Source organism: Sceloporus occidentalis, unplaced genomic scaffold, assembly GCF_023333645.1.
Source record: "Sceloporus occidentalis isolate IW3139 unplaced genomic scaffold, rSceOcc1.0.p SCAF_1, whole genome shotgun sequence".
NCBI classification, from domain to species: domain Eukaryota; kingdom Metazoa; phylum Chordata; class Lepidosauria; order Squamata; family Phrynosomatidae; genus Sceloporus; species Sceloporus occidentalis.
This window is the reverse complement of record NW_028316981.1, coordinates 289244385-289264830: the sequence shown is the minus strand read 5'-3', so window position 1 is coordinate 289264830 and position 20446 is coordinate 289244385. Positions and strand designations below refer to the sequence as shown.

General features: G+C 43.2%; 1 protein-coding gene across 1 annotated transcript in view; it reads left to right on the top strand.

Moving 5' to 3' along the window:
• The first annotated feature begins 10230 nt into the window (after positions 1 to 10230).
• The window catches only part of ITGA2 (integrin subunit alpha 2), a 77733-nt gene continuing 67517 nt past the window's right edge, over positions 10231 to 20446 (top strand). The window contains exon 1 of the mRNA XM_089486165.1: positions 10231 to 10306. Within this exon, the coding sequence (XP_089342291.1) occupies positions 10231 to 10306 (76 nt within the window). The remainder of the gene's footprint in view (positions 10307 to 20446) is intronic.

Here is a 20446-nt window from a genome sequence, read left to right as displayed (position 1 = left end):
ATTCTCTCTCTCTCTCTCTCTCTCTCTCTCTCTCTCACACACACACACACACACAATTTAAAAAAGCCACTTGCAAAGTGCCGTGCCATGCCGGCAGCAAGCAAATGAAAGGGAAATGTAGCACAAGCAGACACATTCTGTCAATATGTATCAACCTGTAGATCTATTCGCATAGTCTGTCAAAAATAACATTACAAAAAAAGAGAGAGAGAAAAGCTGCCTGCAAGAGGGGAGGCATGTTCCGCCCTCTGCCCTCCCTCTGCCCTAATCTCTCCTTGAACTTGACCCGAACATGACCAGGGCCAAGTTCACATTTGCCAGCACCCGGTTTTTCTCAAAAGATACAGGAAAAACTCCGCTTTCAAAAGACCCGCACCAAGGGGCATTTGCCCTTGAACAGGTGTGCAAAGCTCAAATTTGAGTGTAAAAGAACCAGTGCCAGTATGAACTTCCTGCTTTTAATCCGGTTTCTGAACCAGGGTAAAAGGTAGTCTGAATGGCCCAGAACTTCCTCATCCTGTCCTCTCTCTATTCAGATGATTTGTAGAGTGCTAACAAAACAATTTGGATTCAAAATATTCCAACTTTGAGTCACAGATGAGATTGAACTCATGTAATATTTTGCACTTCTGCAAGGTAGGTGTCTTTCTCCACCTTTGACATCTACCCAAGTGCTTCATCACCCTGACCACCTCAAAAAACCAAGGAGCCTGTGCTTTGCACCCAAGTGAAAGACACTTGAGATCAACTGTGTCAGTTGCCTGGGTTTTATCCCTATTCCACAGATCAATCAGGGCATCAAGAGAATTACCAACTTTAGTAGCTGGAAAATCCCCCAAAGCATTCAAAATCCTTTTAGAGTCGTTAGTCTCTGGCAGTGGACCACTAGACTACTACCCCTTCAGAGGTTAGGAGTCCCAGCAGATCTACACCCTACCCCAAGATCACCATCATCCTGAACAGTAAAAACCAGATGAAAAATTTAGCATGCTATATATGTAGGGTCAAATATTGGGATAGGCCTATGGTTTCTAGATGAGGATGCCTTAGCATAGATGGGAGAGATTAACACCACTTCCAAGAGCACATCTAGCAGCTCTGGCAAGAAGACAGTGGGCAATGAGGTGAATGGTACACCAACAGTATCCCCATGCTCCCTAGTTGTCAGGTGTACACACTCAAAATCCTGGAGACTATTGGATAGGGTACCTCAATACAGGAATGAATGCTTAACAGATCACTGTGATGCCTCCTTCTAGCCCAGCAGAACTTGCCTGCTTCTGCACCCAGAAACCTGGTGGCCATAGCTGGGTCAAATTGACATCCCACTCTTGAGTTAATCAGGTTTCAGCTATACATGCAAGTTCAGCTTGCTTATCACACAGCTCTTCCCAGTTACACAATCTGGCATTAAGATGCAGTAGTTTGTGGTCTGATTGGGTTTACTAGAGTAGCCAGGAATCTTGTTGAATCAGAAGGAGGAACAGCCATGAGATGCCTCTCCCCCATTCTTCTCTATTGGCTTGTTCTACCTCCACCGTCATACCTTTTCTTGCCCGTTAACACTGAAATGGAAACATCCTTTACAGAAGAAACAGGTTCATCTTGGTCAGTTTAGCCTGAAAAGCTCCTGATACTTCGCCAAAGCTGGCTTCATGGGACCCTACTCAATAGGTGTTCCATTGGGATGGACTGTGAGTGGCTAGCCAACAGCTATGGGATGAGAAATTAGATGTTTGCTACAAAATTTCCAGACATATTCCAAAGTTTATTCAAGGGTTACTTTCTTATCTTGTCTTGGCTCAAATGCTGGTTAAATTAAATTCTGCATGTGTGCGATCTGATCACAGATAGACAGAAATTCTAATACACAATATACTGCTTTTGAATTTTCATCCAACTGATAGAAGAAATATATCAACAGAAGTAATATTCAGTGTGGGGTAGAGATTATTGGATTACATGGAAACCTTAAGCAAGTCACATGCTCTCAGCCTCAGAGGAGGGCAATGGCAAACAACCTTTGAACAAATCTTAACAAGAAAACCTTGTGATAGGTTTGCCTTAGGATCACCATAAAGTGGGAAACAACTTGAAGGCACACAACAATAACAGAAGTGAGAAAGCACTTACCAATTCTATGTTTATAGAATTGGTAAGTGCTCATACAATTATAGTTTTGACTCAGACTTACTTTCCCAGAAAGGCTATGCCCAGTGTCTCTCCCTAAGCAGTAGAATATGGATAATTCTACTGAAAGCATATGAAAAAAATAGGGGGAAAAATCAAAAGATGCAACAAGTTGTTTCATATCCTGGGGCTACCTTTATACTCAGGATGAGATCACTAATTCTCTGAATAAGGCAGGAAACTGTGATGAAATGTGCCTCTCCCACTTTTTTTGGTATTTGGGAAGGTTTCGTTCTTTTATACAGTTGGGAGAACAGGCATGCTATATTAGTGTTTTAACATTAAGCCCACATATGAGGTATTAGATACTATTATTCTTTTTCCTATTTGTCCATGTTAGTGACCACACCAAAGGTCATACCTTCTATGTGATGGTTGACAGAGAGAATAATTTGCTCCCAAATGAACAGAAGATTCTGAAGCAACTTTTCTCCAGCCTTGTTTTCACAGTCAGTTCTATGTCAATGAAATGGTGAATTGACTCTGGGTTTTGGTCTAAATCAAAAAGGAGTTATTCAGGACACTGAACCTATTTTGGGAATAGGATTCAAATTAAAACCAAGCATGGCATAGGAGCCACATGGCAATTATGACAACTGTGCATTAGCTAACTGCATAGAGTTGCAGGCCATAGCAACCTGCTCTGAACAAACTAATAGCTTAATCACATAATTTGGTATTTAAAAGATTTGTTCTTCACAAAGATAATAATCAAAGTAATAGGAAGAAAGGGCAGGAATCTCTCTCTCTTTTTGCACCAGGTTCACAGACCTCCTCAAAGACCATCCATGATCCCTGAGGGGCAAGAACCTCTGTATCAAAACAAAGGGTGGTTTGAGATACGTATCTCTGAGCACAACCCATCAATACACATTTGTCTGGAATCACACTGGTGACATATGCAGGCATTATCCTTTTGTATGTCTTTTAGGACTTTATCACCTTGGGAAAATTGGAAGGTTAACCAAAGGTTAATCCGGGGTCAGCCAAGGTATTTCACGTAATTTTACAAAAGATTTTCAAATGACGTTGCACGCAAACGAAAGGCAATCCAAACACAATTGTGACACATCCCAGGAATAGCTGGATTCAGAAAAATATCACATTTATAGGTCCCTTTCCGCTGCAAATTCACAGGCAATTCACATTTGCGTTAGCATGAAATGCATTTCCAGTTTGGCCATGGGATTATTGTTGGCCATGGGATCCTGTCCTCCCTGCGCATGCGCAAACATGCTAATTTGAAATCAAGAAGCCGATTTCATTCGCATTCGCATTGCTTTCTCTTTTGGATAGACGTTGTGTTCATCTGTGCATATGATAAACCACTACATAATTTCTTACATTTTCTTGTGCTGGAGAGCACCCACCACATGGCCATTCAGTGGCTGGGAGAGGGTGGAAGGCAGACAGTCAATGGCTGGGTTTTCCTGCAGCTGGACACACAAAGATTGCATCCTCCTGAACCTCTCAGGCACAATCTGTAGCAATAGTTTCCAAACTTTGGCCTTCCAGATGTTGTGTGCTTCTGCTCCCAGAATTTCTGTTGGCCAGGCCGGCTAGGGCTTTTAGGACTTGGTGTCCAAAATACCTGGAGGACCAAAGTTTGGGAATCATTTATCTGGAGGTTCAGGATGGTGGTGTTTCTTCCATGCATCCAGGTGCAGAAACACAGATGGCTGCTGCCTAGCCCTGTGATGGCAAACCTATGGCACGCGTACCATGGGTGGCACACAACGCCACTTCTCCAGGCACAGGCCTGGGAGGAGGAGGAACAGGAATACAGGTGCCCATTTCTCCTCCTCCCTGCCTTTCCCTGGCCTCTAGCTGTCTCTCTGAGACAGCTGGAAACCAGAAAATGGTGCTGAGAAGAAGCCAGAGGCACGCGACTCTGGCTCCTCCCCCCAGCCTTCTCCTCTCCAAGAGAGCTGAAGCCTGGGAAAAGGGTGGGGGGCAGAGGAGCGGCCGCATGCCAGCTTCTCTGTACCCCATGGGCCCATTCAGAGCCATAGCTGTTTCCGGAGAGCCAGCTATGGGTCTGAACCAGCTGGGGGTGGAGGAGTGGCCAGCAAATGGTGGAGGGGAGGAGCCAGAGGTGCACGCCTTTGTTTCCTGCCCTCAGAAGCCCGTTTGCAGGCTTCTGAGTGTCGCAAAGGGATAGTCAAAGGCTGGCAAACACTGAGGGGGGGAAGAGCCAGAGGCGCACACCTCTGGCTCCTGCCCTCCAGACAGCTGGAGGCCGGGAAAAGGTGGTTGGAAGCCCTGCCCTTGGAGGGTGGAAACCTTACCCCCCAAAGGGTTGAAGTCCCACCCCCCAGAGGCCAGAAGCCCCACGCCTGGCACCGGGTAGAGCCTGGTGTCTTAAAAAAACAGTTGGGGCACACGGCCCTAAAAAGTTTGCCATCACTGGCCTAGCCATTCAGGAGGCACTCTGGCAGCAAAAAGATGGATGAGGAAGTAGAGCTACACCTGGCAGAGCTCTATACCTGTCAGAACAATGCAGGATTTCAGCCATTGTGCAGTTGTTTGCCTTTTTTCACCTTCATGGGTTGTTGTGAAGGTGGGAGACATAGAAAAAGCTGTAGAAAACATGGAAGTGTTGTGAGTGGGAGATGAAATCCCACTCTTCGACCACCACCCAGTAAAACTGCATGAAAGAGGTAGAGTAATTCCATGGTAAAAGCCTAATTTGGAAGTATGGAGTAAGGGCAACAGAAATGTCCAGTCACCCAGAAAGACATTATTCACCCGTCTATGTTTACATACATAAATATTCAATTGAATCATTGTGTCTTAAGAAAGGTTAATAAGTGACTACTTGGGAGTGGCTGAGTAAACCTAGACATTGTGATTGTGGGTGACTGCAGGAAACAGAAAATAAGTACATATCATAATCATAAATAAAAGAGTTATTTAAAATGCAAGTCTCTACTCATCCTTACTAATATACCTGAAATAATTAACATACTGTACAATGATTTCAGTATTCACTCCTGTTTTTATGAGGATGAGGAACTCTGTTTCTATTCTTTGATGTTTGATGGGCTGTTCAGTTTTGTTTTAATTAAATTAAGATTTAATTCAATGCAGAGCATCAAACAATAGAATGTGTAGGTGAACAAGTATTTTATTTGCTAGAACATGAAGGGAACTGAGATTTTGTTGTTTTGTAGATTGGTCTAGTGAAGACTTCAGGGACAGATTTCTTTGAGAGCAGGAGCCTTCCTCTTCCAGTGAGGCAGTAACTCCCCTTTCCCACCACCATTCCCTTCTCCTTTTGTGTTGTATCTTTTAGATTGTAAACCTGAGGGCAGGGAACCATCTAATTAAAAATAATAATTGTAAGCTGCTCTGATAGCCATTAGGGCTGAAGGGCGGGGTATAAATACTGTAAATAAATAAAATAAATAAATAACTTACCAGAAGACGATCTTAAATCAAGGGCAGAGCTAAATAACCATCTGTGAAAAATAGGGAAGCAAAAAGATATTGTGGGGTGGCAAAATTGGTCTTGGGGATCAGGATGGTGGGACGCCAAATGCCATACAGGCCAACTCTTCTGATTTGGGAGGCACAGTCCCAATTACTCCTCTGTCATCCCACTTCTCATCTGCTTTTAAAATGTTCCAGTTTCTCACTCCTCCTCCAATTTTCACACTTCATCCTAGGTTACTTCAATTGCTGTAAATTATATTTAAAGTACAAAAGTAGTTTGCATTCAATTCACTTGATGAGGGAAGAGGGGGGAGGGGGGAAGGAAACTTGCCTTTCCCAGTAAGATTAGGCAAAAGCAAACTGCAACAGCCTCTCCTAACTTGTTGTGTTCCTCCTCTTCTTGACCACACTCTGATGTTATTTAGCCACATGTGCCCATTTTCACCTGTGAAATGTTGGAAGGAATTAAATGTACTTGTTTCCATGGCCACAGTATTACTTCTCTCAGCTGCTCCTCCACCCTCAGCTTTTCTACCTCATGTAGTGCCAGAGGAAGGATGAGGAGCCTTTTAGTTTCAACTACTGAGAAGCTCTCAAGGGGTGCTTTCTATTAGTTGGCAGGGCAAAGTGGATATATAGTCTCACTGTTTGTAACTAAGCCTTAAGAGAGGTATTTCAAACTTTTAGTATGGGAAGCCAACAAACCTTGACTCCAAAAGCTCATTTTTATATATCCATAGTGTAACCATTTCTATAAATCTATAGTAGGGATATTAATCATTAAAAATCCATCCATCTCATTGTCACTGGGGAGCCAATTTCATGGGGAATGGTAGCCCATGGGCTGAATTGGGACCTCAGAAAAGCCAGATCCAGACCCAAGATGTGAGATTCCTCACTCTTATTCATTTTAGTTAGTTGATATTGCACCTTACTCCCAATATGGGACTCAAAGCAGTTTACCACAAGCTTAAAAACAGGATATAGCTATATACTTGATGATATGCCAGCCCTATGAATGAGAAGCCTCCAAGTCACTCTATCATGAACAGTCCTGCTCAAGTCTTACAAACTCAGGGCAGCCATGGCTTCTTTGATTCTGTCTATCCACCTGTAATACCGTCTTCTTCATTTCCTACTGGCTTCCACCTTACCCAACATCACTGAAATCTTCTTAAATGGCTAAACTAAGGCGGGTTATAAACCGCTGCTGTTTGCTCTGTGAGGGAGCCACTGCAGGCAAACCGCGCGACTCCATTACAGAGCAAAAAAGAAGTTCCAAAATGGAGCTTCTTTCTGCAGCACAGCTATGACGCTGCGAGGTGCCGCTGGCGCACTCGCGACGTCATAGGCACCGCGGCACGTCTGGACGCTATGCATCCAAGATGTAAACATGGCGACGGCTGACTGGAACGGCCATCACCAAAAAATACGTAGTGACTACATATTAGGGTCAGGGGGGTGCGGAAGCACCGCACCTTCCTAACCCTAATACGTAGTCACTACGTATTTTTTGGCGGTCTGTAACCCGCCTAAGACTATTGTAATGTATGCTTGATAAGTACCATGCTTGGATGGGACCATGAGAAGGCATGTCTCATTAGAAACTTGATGATACAAAAGTTTTTTAAAAAGAAAATCCTATCTGAGTGCCACTAATTTACAACAGCATAATAACATTTTAAAAGTAACAATAAGGACAAAAAGCACAGCAGCACCCATTAAAGACCCTTAATCACTAAATGACGGCTTGAATAAAAAGGTCTTTATCTGCTGGTGGAAGGAGAGTGGAGAGGATAGCACCAAAAATTGTGACAAAGGAAAGCCACATTGCCATTACCAAGTCGAGGTATTACATTTCACAGTCCTTCCTATCTTCTTGGAATGACATGCTGTGGCCATTTTGCTGGTTTCCTTTGCTCTTATCAAGAAGAACCAGAAGACAGGAAACCCAACCGGGGTCTATGGATAGACAAAAAACTTCCCTGTTCGCCACCCAATATAATGCACCCTGTACACTCTGGTCCTCTGGCAGACATTTACTCCACTCAGCCAGGACTAGCTTGGCAACTGTCAGCCCGAGGACTTTTTTGTCAGTCACCCCTAAACTGTGGAACAACCTGCTGGAAGAGATTCGACAGCTGAATATACTGTCAACATTTAAAACAGCATTAAAAGCCAGCCTCTTCTGGCAGACACCATTTTGCTATGCAATTGTGTTTAATGGGACTTGCGCATACACAGATTTTGTTATTCACAGCGGATAACAAGGGTCCACTGTACAGGGAAGTTGGCTGGGAACACAGCAGGCAGGAGATATTCTTACTAGCTTTGGTGCAATGAGGCCTCCTTTGTTTCTGGGTGCAGGTGCATATGCAGAGAGCCTGGGGGAGGATGGAATGATCAGTGCACCCATTTAACCTTCATTTAGATACCACTTAGGTCCTCCACATGTCTTTGGGTCCACATTCCTTTCCTGTGGGAAATTCTTTTGTGTGTTAGAGATCATTGTGACCTCTGTAAAGACCATTAGGTCTTCTTATAACATGTTTGGCTCTAGAGATAAAAAAAAATATGAAGAGCCCTATCTACAGCGTGTGCCAACATTATGTGCCAAACATGACCTGGCCTAGGCACATCCTTTGCAGGACGGCTTCCTACAGCCCATGTTCTGTGTTCTTTGACAGGTAAGGAAATATGGCTTCAAGTGTGGGCAGACACAAACATGTACAGACAGAGCATACAATTGGAGGGGGGGGAGTGGTCACAGTACAGCTCATTCCCATTATTCACTGTCCTCAGCTGAAGTCAACATTGTCAACAACAACAACACAAACCCCTCAGGTAATTCATTTCTGAGAGTCAGCATAGTCTAGTAGTTTGAACATTGGAGGATGACTCTAGAGACCAGGGTTGGAATCACAGCTCGGCCGTGAAACCCACTGGGTGACCTTGGGCAAGGCACAGTCTCTCAGCTTCAAAGGATGGCAATGGCACCTGCCCAGCCATGAAAACCCCATGATAGGGTCACCTTAGGGTAACCATAAGTCGGAAACCACTTGAATCATCATAGAATGATAAAGCTGGGAGAAAGCTCACAACAAACAGACAGTAGGTAAGGAAACATGGCTCCATACCACACAAGAGTGGGCAGACACAAACATGTACAGACAGAACACAGAATCAGGAAAAGAAAAAGAAAAAGTAGTCACAGTACAGCTCATTCCCATTATTCATCATGTTCAGCTGAACACCACCACCAACACACACACACAGCCCACAGAGCACCCATTTCCAAGAGGCAGCATGGTGTAATGGTTTTGAGAACTGGACTGTGGCTCTGGAGGCCAGTGCTTGAATCCCAGCTCATCTATGAAAACCCCGTGGGTGACCTTGAGCCTAAGCCACACTCTCTCAGCCTCAGAGGAAGAAGGCCATGGCAAACCTCCTCCAAACAATTCTTGCTGAGAAGACCCCATGGTGTCTGGGAAGTCTTATGGCAGTCCTAAATCAGAAACGACTGGAAAGCACGAGAACCACCATGAAATCCATTGCTATCTTCCTCTTTACCTACTGCCTTGCACCGTACCAAACATTATCATCTTTTCCAGTGAGCCATGTCATGTTATGTCCATATGATAACCTTGGTTGAGTTGTTTGGACTTCTAGTAGGATTTCAGGCTCAGTTTGCTCTGAGACCCATTGATCCATCTTTTGGGCAATCCATGGTATCCATTGAACTCTCTTCCAGTGCCAGAGATAAGCTGGTTGACTTCCTATCAGCTTTCTTCACTGTCCAGCTTCCACAACTATGCATAGAAGAATAGAATAGAATCACTGATTCATAAGCTTTATTGCTGTTGTTGTTGTTATTGGGCCTGAAGTCATGGTAATGGATTTCACTCTAGTTCTGGTGTGACCTGATTCCATCAAATAAGACCTGAGTTTAAGAACATTAAGATGATTGGGACTCTTGGAAAGAAAAGAAAAGATCTGTGTTTGGAAGACCTGAGCAGGGAACTGGATGATTGGGACTCCTGAAGAGAAAGAAGGAAAAGAAAGGAAAGAAAGAAAGAGGAGAGGATGAGAAGGAAAATGAAAAGAGAGGAATAGAAAACTAGGGAAGAAGAGAAAGGGGGAGAGAGAACAGGAGGAGGGAGAAAAGGGGATAGTAAAAAAAAGGAAACACAAAGAATGAAAAGGGGGGAAAGAAGGGAGAAAAGGAAAGAGAAAAAAGTAGAAGGGAGGGGATAGTTTAGTAAAGGAGGCGCTGCCAGGAGGGCGGAGGAAGAAGCTTGCTTAATTTCAGGTGGCCCCAAAGTGGCTTTTGTGGCTGTGGGTGGCAAGTGTGGGCAGCCCCTTTGGCTGAGGGGAAAGGAGAGGGAGGAGGAGGTCCTCTTGTGGGCACGGAAGAAGGCTGAGGCGCCAAAGCAGGGGCTGGGGAGGGCTGCCTTCTTGGGGCACCTTCCTTGTCCCACCCGGGAAGGCGAGCGAGGGAGCTTGGGCGGAGCCTCCCTCCTTCCCTCTTTCCTTCCTCTGCTTCTGAGGCTGGAGCTGCACCTGGAGCCTTTGGGGGGTTGTTTGGGCGCCTTTCCTTCGGGAGAAATGAGCCCTGGAAGAAGGCAGGCGCTGCTGCTGCTGCTGCTGCTGCTGAGGGCTCTGCTCCTGCTCAGCCCTTCAGGTAAGGCGGGACAGATGCCACAGAGCACCCGGGTCGACAGTGCTTGAAGTGCCCTGGCTCCCTGCTGAATGGGGATTCTGGGAATGGTCGTTAGAGTGGCACCACCACAAACTCCAACTCCCAGAATTCCATAGCCTTGAGCCAGACATGTGTATATATGCATGTAAATATACTGAGCACAGCTGCTCTCTCTCATCGTGATGGGCCTTGAGAGGCATTCTGTGGGAGAAGGGTCAATCGATCCAGGACAGTTAACCAAGCAAACCCACTTGGGGCTGAAATGATCTCTCCAGCTTGAGGAAGCCCATTTGATGCTCAGTGTACTGCTGACAGCAGGCTGTGTATGTGTGTATATAGAAAATGAATAAGTCTATAAATTTAAGCAGGTTGGTTAAAATATTATAGGAGTTTTCAGAGAAAACTTTTATCCTGGCATCACTGTTGCTCAGTTAGGGGTTTTGGGGGAGGCCATCTCCCTTTCTGCCTTGATTACATCATTCCTCTTTTTGTTTCCACACGAAATCCTGTTAAAGAGCGGCATATGAAATAGTGTCTTTAGTGGTAGGATCCATAGACTGAAAGTACTTCACTGAAGACCCATATTCAGATCCTCATTCAGGCATGAAACTTGCCTGCTACCTCATTCTGAGCTTAACCTGCTTTAGGAGTTTATCACATAAAGGGCAAATTGGTGAAATCCTGTGCAGAAATGGGATTGAAAAATCCAGGTGTTTGTCAGTTGCATTGGCCTGAAAGAGAAATAACGCAAAAATAACCTGAACAAATAGCCAATTTGTGCTTTTGGAAGTTAGCAAAAGGAAAAAGGTGCTGGTTTCGATGACTTTGCATTTGGGTTATTTTTGTGTTATTTCTCTTTCACATGAACGTCATCTGATAAACATCCCGCAAATGCAGTGTTTTTCCACTTTCCGTTTGGGTTAACCCCAAACATCATCTGGAAAACAACCCACAAATGCAGATTATTTTCAGTTTAACTTTAGTTTCTTCATGGGATTCATCCCAGTGTGATAAATTCCTTACAGGGTTATTGCAGAGAGAACATAGGGAGGAGAAACCATGTCCCTTGCCTTGAAAGCATAGTAGAAATGTAATTAATAATAACAACTTAATATCAATATTTCTTTCCACATACCATGTTTGTTTGCTAGAGTCCATTTCTCAGGTGCACATGCCAAATAGGCAAAGTAGGTGGTTACAAAGTAGGTCTTTTCAATGTGGCACTATGCTTTTACTGGTGCCAGTTGGAGACCTTTTTAGCTTCCCAAGTGTTTTAGCAGTGGCTTTGGTAGGTCATCTAGCTGTTTTGTCTCTGCTTGTGGTAACATTGTGCTCTATTTGATCTTGATTGGATTTGAATTGCTTCATCTTATTTTTTTTATCAGACTTGTTTATGGGTGACTTTGTATTCTATGATTTTAACTTGGGAAAAAGTTGGGCAAGTTAAAAATAAAACCTACATTTTACTCTTTTCTCAGAAGTCCTCAAATAATAATGTTTCACTTTTCTGTAGTTAGCCTAATTGAAGCTGTTAAATTATTGAGTTATATGTCTACACGCCAGTTATGAAAGTACAGTTGGCCCTCCACATTTGCAGCTTTCACTTTTGTGTATTTAATTATTTATGGTTTTGATTACTATGTCCTCTCTAGGAAGCTCTAGGTCCTCCAGCGCAACTCTGCCAGAAATTGACCATAGAGTTGTGCTGCAGAACCTAGAGATTCCTAGAGAAAACACTTCTGTAGGCATTTGAACGTCCTCCATTATGATTCTATGATCAACTTTGTTGATCATAGAGTTGCACTAGAGGACCTGGAAATTCCTAGAGAGGTGTTCTCTCAAGTAAAAAGAATAGTGGTATTTTATTCACTTTTTTTCATATTCACGGGGTCCTTCAACCTAACCCCAGCGAATGTGTAGGGACCACTGTAGATGTGTCCCTGGGTGTTACTTCTTTAAGAGAAACTTTGGTACCAGAGGTAAAAGTAATATGGAAAGAATGGACAGATTGCTAGACCATAAAGAAGAAGAGCAGTTCAATATGTTTCAGCAAACTTTTTATTCAAACTTAACATTATGCACATGTGAAATGAAACCTTACATAAATAAGCAAAAACATTTTGAATATTCTGGAGACCACCATTCCCTCAACAGCCTCCACTTTTTCTTAGGATTTCCATTTTGATAGCAACTCTGTGATTTTTTCAACATGCCAAGGTAGCTGGTGAGGCAAGTTGATTTGCTTTCCCCTTTTCTTACTATTTTGTTTTTCACACATGCTCAGTAAGTTATCATGGTGGCATCTGTTCTGCTTGCCATTTGTATATAAGCAGATCTCCTAGGCTACATACACACTGCAGAAATAATCCATTTTGACAACAATTTGACACCACTTTAACTGCCATGGCTCAATGCTGTGGAATTTAGAGATGTATACTTTTGTGAGATATTTATTCTTCTCTATTAGAGAGCTCAGATGCCACAACAAACTACAGATCCCAGAATTCCATAACATTGAACCTGGGCTGTTAAAGTAGTGTCAAAGCAGATTATTTCTGTGGTGGATGCAACCCTAGAATAGAATACCATTTTTTCCTATGTCAAGTTTTATTGCATTGATTACTGGAGACATGCTGCTACAACTCAGTACTGAAAGTCTATTTTTCTCTTGTCGTTCCTAATGATGATGCTACAAAAAAAGTTCCAAGTACACAGAAGACAAGAATAGGGAAGGCTGACTGGGTCTCCCATAAAAATACTTTTTAATGTTAGAGGCTTTAACTGAGGTATGCCTGTAGTAGGTATAGTTGTCCTGCCTCAGCTACTTTTACCTTAAAGAGTTTTGGCAAGGTTAAAGTGAGAAGAGAGTTGTATATGCCACACTGACTTCAATGAAAGGAAAGTGGGATTACAAATGTAACACAGGCCTGGTACAGACGGGCATGTTGCAGTGATATTAGGGTTCTATAGGGCTGGACATCCAGACGCGCCCAGCCCTAGTGATGTCACAGGGGCGCACGTCCATCCACACAGTGGGCCCACAGCTGCGCAGCTGTGGTGCTGTGTACAGACGCCTCTCAGCAGATGTGACATCATAGAGATGTGTTGCAGCCCTTATGACACTGTAAAAAAGGAGCTGCCTCAAGGGCTCCTTTTTTAGTGCGCATGTGTGCAGCAGCATGGTGGCTGCTGCTGTACAGCTGCGCAGAAAAGAGGAGTGGCTTTTTGCCGCCCGTATGTACCAGGCCTAATACACAAAGAATAAACTCCATATGGCAGATTTATAGTGACTTAACACCTACAGTATGTTAATGCAGTAGTAAACCCCCTTTCATGCAGTGACAGTTATATACAGGTGAATGTGTGTGTATGTGTGCTGCAAAACCAGTATATTTGTTTTTTAAATGAATTTTTAACTAGGGACTCCAGGGCTCATGTTCTGAACCACTCATCTGATCTGTGGATGGATTGTTTCCTTTCCCCTTTTTATTTAATATGGAGGTGCCTTTGAGCTTGTTCAAAGTGCTTTTCCCCCTTGATAGCTGGCTGTAAGATTTCTGACACAGACCATCATGGCACCCTCTTAACAAGCAGAAAAGCGAACTGCACAAAAGCCTATTCAGAAACATGCACCAATAAGTGAAAAGGAAGAGCATGTATGGTCTCCCTGGCCCCACTCAACTGCTGCTTTCTTTAGAATCTTCATGAATTATACTGTAGATGAAAAACAGTGTTTTATCTATCTGTGGAGGCATCCATAAAATATAGAACGAAGAACATGCTCTTCCTTCCTGCATGCTGGCATAAGTAAAATTTCTGAATAGGGCTGAACTGAAGGACCTCTCTCTAGATGATATTTGTACAAAACACAAGTAGTGCACAAACTATTTAAAAAAAGCTACATAAAATTGCTAGTCCCAGCTAGAGGTGGTGGTGATGTTCCTTCAAGTCGTTTCTGACTTATCACTATTCTAAGGCAAATCTAATCTGGGTTTTTATTGGCAAGACTTATACATAGGAGGCTTGCCATTGCCTTCCATGGAGGCTGTAAGTGGATGCTCATGATAAAGCAAGGATTTGAATTCTCAGATGTATGAAATCCTAGCCCAGCACTCAAACCACTACACCTGACCCCAGCTAGAGTAGAACCAGTGACTCAATTAGTGAGATTTAGCATATTTCCATTGATCAGTGGGTCTGCTCTAGTTGGAAGTAACAATCCAATTAGTCCAAATATATCATTTTCTTTTAAAGATATAACTAAAACATACCTTTATTATTCCTTTATTAACTGTTCTGGCCAGGAATAGTGTTGCTTCTATTCAAAGTTTTATCCCCTTTTCCTCAGTCATATGAAGACCTGGCAACTATCCTGTTTCCCTGTCTCTGAAGTAAGCTGTGATCTTTAAGAAAGACAGTGTGATGTAGTGGTTTGAGCACTGGACTACAACTCTGGAGACCAGGGTTCAAATCCCCACTCAGCCATGGAAACGCACAGGATGATCTTAGGCAATCACGTTCTCTTAGCCCCCTCTAAAAAAACCTTGCTAAGAAAACCCTGTGATACGTTTGCCTTAAGGTTGGCTTAAGTTGGAAACCACTTGAAGATGCACAACAACAATGCCCTTTGCCACTGAGCAATCACCACAAATTTCTTCAGAACTAGGGTTAGGAGGAAGTATCTTTACATAAATGTAGGCTCTGCTACTCCTAATTTTATAAATTGAATTGTCAGCAAATAAAGATATGAATTATCCACAAAGATTGGTCAATAATATTTTCACAATAAAAAAGTGTAAAATACAAGAGGGTAGATTTTGATTGAACATTAGAATGAAATTTTTGATGGTGAGAGCTGTTTGGTAATGGAACCAATTGCCTAGAGTGGTGGAGGAGTCTCCTTCTCTGGATGTCTTCAAAAAGATCAACATAGCTACCAGCTGGGGAAGCCCTGGCTGGAAATCCTGCAATGTTCACGGGATTGGATGATTAATAATAATAATATTAACGATGATGATGGTCCAAAACACACTGCAGAAATAATCTAGTTTGAGACCCCTTTAACTGTCCTGTCTCAATGCTAGCGAATTCTTGGAACTGTAGTTTTGTGAGACATTTAGCTGCCTCTCTCAGAGAGATCTGGTGCCACAATAAATTATAATTCCCAGGATTCCCTAGCACTGAGCCAGGGCAGTTAAAGCAGCCTCAAACTGGATTATTTCTGCAGTGTGTTTTGGGCCAATAATAATAATAATAATAATAATAATAATAATAATAATAATACTGTATTGATGATGATGATGAGCACTTAGCATTTTACATTTCTATACCGCTTCTAGTGAACTCTCTACACGGTTTACAATGTGTTAGTCAGTTGCCCCCAACAAGCTGGATACTCACTTTACCAACCTACGAAAGGATGGAAGGCTGAGTCAACCCTGCAGGATCGAACTCACAACATTGTGGCTGCGGAACCTGTATTTAACCATTGCACCACCAGGCTCCCATTAGTTAAAGTCAGTTAGATAAGTTAAAACACAAAAACTAGGACACATTAAAACCACCCATTAAAATTTAAAACATATCAATTTAAAATTCATAGTTTAAAACTGACTGGCTAAGTCTGCCAGAAGAGATAGATCGTTAATACTGTTTTAAATGCAGACATCATGCTTAGCTGTTGATTCTCTTCCAGCAGGTCATTCCACAGTCTGGGGTGGCTGATGCCCCATTAGGCCCCTTTCTATTTTATGGCTCTATGTTGTGGGAGTAGAAAGGCTGCTGATGGTGCCATTACATCATATGCTTCCTCTTTGCTTGTGGAGTGCTATTTCTGATTGAATTGGACTGTTAAAAGACAGTAATGTTAACTGTGTTTCAGATTAACTAGCAATAATAATAATAATAATAATAATAGGATTTATTTATATGCCACCCAATCACTAGGAATCCGGGCAGCTTACAACAGGGGATAATAGAGGGTTCCCTGCCCTCAGGCTTACAATCTAAAAAGACACAACACAAAAGGAGAAGGGAATGGTGAGGGGGGGAGGGCATCAGGTCCAGCATTCTTCTCTCCTTCTGAGGCCTGGACCAAGGCAGATGGACCGGAGGGAGGGCTCGTCTTCTTCAGGCTAGCCCTGATGGAGCTGGGCCAGCCTATTCTCTCCCTCATAGGCCGAAAGATGACAGTTAAGGAGGGAGGAGCCTCTTTCTTCGGGCTAGCCCTGATGGAGCTGGGCCAGCCTACTCTATAAACTTGGTTTCAAATGCTGGTTGTGTGTGGAACCCTGATTAGTCTCAACCATAGTTTATATTACTACTGACACAAGTCTGAATCCAATTGTTAGTACCAACTAGTGTGGATCCATCAACTGAATTAGCATGTTAAGTCAACGTGTATATAAGGTCAATTGATTCAATGGATCTACAGCAGTTGGGACTAACAGTTGGATTTAGGTCATTAGAAAACAATTACAGCCAGGGATTCACACTATAAAGGGGAGGGGTGTGGATGAAGGATCAAAAAAGTCTCTGGGCAACTCCCTGTTGCTGAAGCATTTTTAAAATGTATGTCTGGTTTCACTATTGCTTTGATCATATTGATGTCATTAAGTGGGCCTCTTAAAAAAATCTATACATGTATAATTGAGGAACCATGGTAACCTAACTCTAGATTTTAAAATACACACTTTGCCTGTATAGTTAAATAATTTTAGTGGCACTAGGCTTGTGTCAGAGTTTGGAAAAGTTACTCCTTTGGATTCCAGGTCCCCAAATCTGCCAGCTGGCATAGCTGCTGGCCATGCTGGCTGGAGAGTGTTGGAAGATATGGTCCAAAAAGTAATGTTCCGAAGCTCTGCCTGTCAGGTGCCTCACCCTTTCTGTTCACCTTTGGCCCACGATGAGTGTGAAGTGTGGAAATATGAACTACCTCATATTTTTGAGAAGTTAATAGCCTTTGCACGTATTTTTCTGAGAGCAGCAGCTTATTTGTTATAACATCTCTCTTCCACCAGTTCTTCCAGCTTGTTAAAAATAAACTTATTGTTTCATCTGAGTTTATTGTGGAATTGGATGGCATACAAAAGCATTTACCTGTGAGAAGTTCCATCTTGTTTTTGCAGTAACTATGGGAGACATTGTGGAATGTAGTGCTAGAGGGAATGAAATCAGATACAAAGACATTAACCTTTTGGAAGAATTGTGGCATGCAAAGAGCCCTGAAACATTGGGAGGGAAAACTTTTTTTAAAAAAACCCAGACCACAAAATGTTCTATCTGCATTTTTGTCTAATCTTTCCTTTATTCTCTTGGTGAAAGTGACTGCAGCTTAAACAAAAGCACCAATTCAGACTGTAAAGACACTTGGACTAGAGTGACAGTGTGTACTAGTGTTGTCAAAACAGAGTAGATGGAATGTAATAATATGCAGAGATACACTGACTGCGGTAGCTGTAGGGAAAATTGAATGCTTGTACATATGTGCTTCTACAAAATTATTTATAGTATAGACTGCAGTGATTTACATTTGAATTTTATCCTTTGAGATTTATCAATTAGCCCTTTGACAAGGCAATTTGCTTCTGCATCTAAACTTCTAGAACAATAGAAAAGGCAGTCTGAAGTAGTTTAAAATGTTACCCATATAATGTTATAATAAATTTAGTTTGACACATAGAAGCTTATCTTTAAAGCTTTGTAATCAAAATAATCCACATCTGTGACCCTGTATTCTGACCCTGTATTCTGCTTGTTACTAGCCAGATACAAATGCACCAGCAAGATTCAATTGCAGAAGCTTTCATGGGAGCATTCCATTTCATTTATGGTCCTTCACTCTCTCTTCCACATGGCCTCCATAATCCCACCTTCCTGCCCTATAACCTATCTAGAGTGGCTTTCAGTTTCTATTATTTTTATTTTCACCATTGCAATGCAATGAATTTTTTTAAAATATAAAAGAAAAGAAAACAGACTGCTTGGGAATAGGAAAGGGAAAAGAGAAGAGAAGAATCATGCTCACTGATGCTAGGCAACTACCAGCATGTTGGAACTGCTGCATAAGGGACCTATCACATAGAAGATACTAATGGAAAAGGTGCAATTTTGGAAGACATTGACAGGTTTTTACCCATCAATGAAAAGATGTGCTCCACTAACAACTGGAATGTGCAGCAGCAGCAGCAGGACAAACATGACATCATGTGCTAAGTACCAGTATGCTCTTCATGGCCAGTGAAGGACCAAAGTGAGGTGATAAGTTCTAATAATAATAATAATAATTTATTTGTGTTTCCCCGCCTCTCCCAAAGTATCGAAGCGGGGTTACAGACTACTAAAATCAGTACATACAATGCAATACAATACACTATAAAAACACAAAATGGTACATCTATACAAACATCAGTAAAATACAACAATCCAACAGCATCCAACATCCAGGGGTAAGACAGAATATCATTGTCGGCAGGCATATTGGTCATGTAGACATCACTCCTCGGGGGGGGGGGGAACGCTTGGCAAAAGAGTACGGTTATCAATCTCTTTTTAAATGTTTCCAAAGAGGTCATGAGGCGGAGCTCCTCCGGAAGGCTGTTCCAAATCCGCGGGGCCGTTATTGTAAAGGCCCTTTGGGAAGAGGAGATGTATATTCCAATAAGTTCTTCCTGGATGTTCTGAGTGTGCAGGGCGGATTATATAGGGAGATGCGATCCCTCAAGTAACTCGGGCCCAAGCCATGTAGGGCTTTATAGGTGATAACCAACACCTTGTATTGTGCCTGGAAGCGAATAGGCAACCAGTGCAGAGCTTTCAGCTTAGGTGTTATATGGTCAAACCTAGATGCACCGGTGATCAGTCTGGCTGCCATATTTTGTACTAACTGAAGCTTCCGGACTTGGTACAAGGGTAGCCCCATGTAGAGTGCATTACAGAAATCTAAGCGAGAGGTTACCAAAGCGTGTACCACTGTTTCAAGGTCCCTTTGGCCCAGGTAGGGTCACAGTTGGCGTATCAGCCAAAGCTGGTACCAAGTACTCCTGGCCGTTGCATCTACTTGAGATGTCAACTGCAGGGACGAATCCAGAAGTACTCCTAAACTGCGAACTTGGTCCTTTAGGGAAGTGTGACCCCGTCCAGGGTGGGAACCTATCACGAGTACTTCCATTTTCTCTGGATTCAATCTGAGTTTGTTTTTCCTCATCCATAGGGTTGCCATATCCCGCCTGTGGGCGGAACTTTTCCAGTTTTGGGCGGGTCCTCACGGTCCGGCCCCAGGATATCCCCCGCCCCCGGGCTTTGTTGCAAAGTCTGCAACAGCGGTGGCGGGGGAAAGAAAGAGGCCTGTGTAGGCCTCTCTCTCCTTTGGCAGGGGGGCTTCCCTCCCCTCTTTGGCTCCGCTGGAGCCGAGGGAGGGAAAGAAGGCTAGCCGAGGCCAGACTTCTTTCCCAGCCTGGGCTCCGCCGCCGAGAACGGAGCCCAGGCAGGGAAAGAAAGCCTCCCCTCACCGAGGATTCTTTCCCCACCTGGGTTCTGCTGGCAGGGACGGAGCCCAGGCGGGGAAAGAAAGCCTCCCTGAGGGGAGGATTCCTTCCCTGCCTGGCCCCCTCCCCTCATGACAGGGCCAAGGAGCCAGCTTCAGCGAGGCTCCTTCACCCTGCATGTTCCCCTCCCCATTTATATTAACATTTTTTTAAAAAAATCACCCATTTTTTCGCATGTCCTCCATTTAAAAAAAGGTGCCCTACATTTTAAAATTTTGTCCTACATTTGTCCCGGTTTGGAGGTCCTGACTTATGGCAACCCTACTCATCCAGCCCATTACCAACTCCAGGCAGGCATTCAGAGGAGAGACGCCATCCTTAGTCACTACATCAGTCGGAGACACAGAGAAACATATTTGTGTCTCATCAGCGTACAGATGAAGAACCTCAGATGAATACTTCAAAAGACACTACAGCAGTTCTACCTTTTCCTCTTTAAGAGATCTTTTTTAGTCTTTGAAAAAGTAGAACTTGAACCTATTGAATCAAATTACAATAAAGGAGAGTCTAAACAGACATTGGGAAGAACTTCCTGATACTAAGAACTGTTTACAGCAGAATGGTCTCTCCCCCCCCC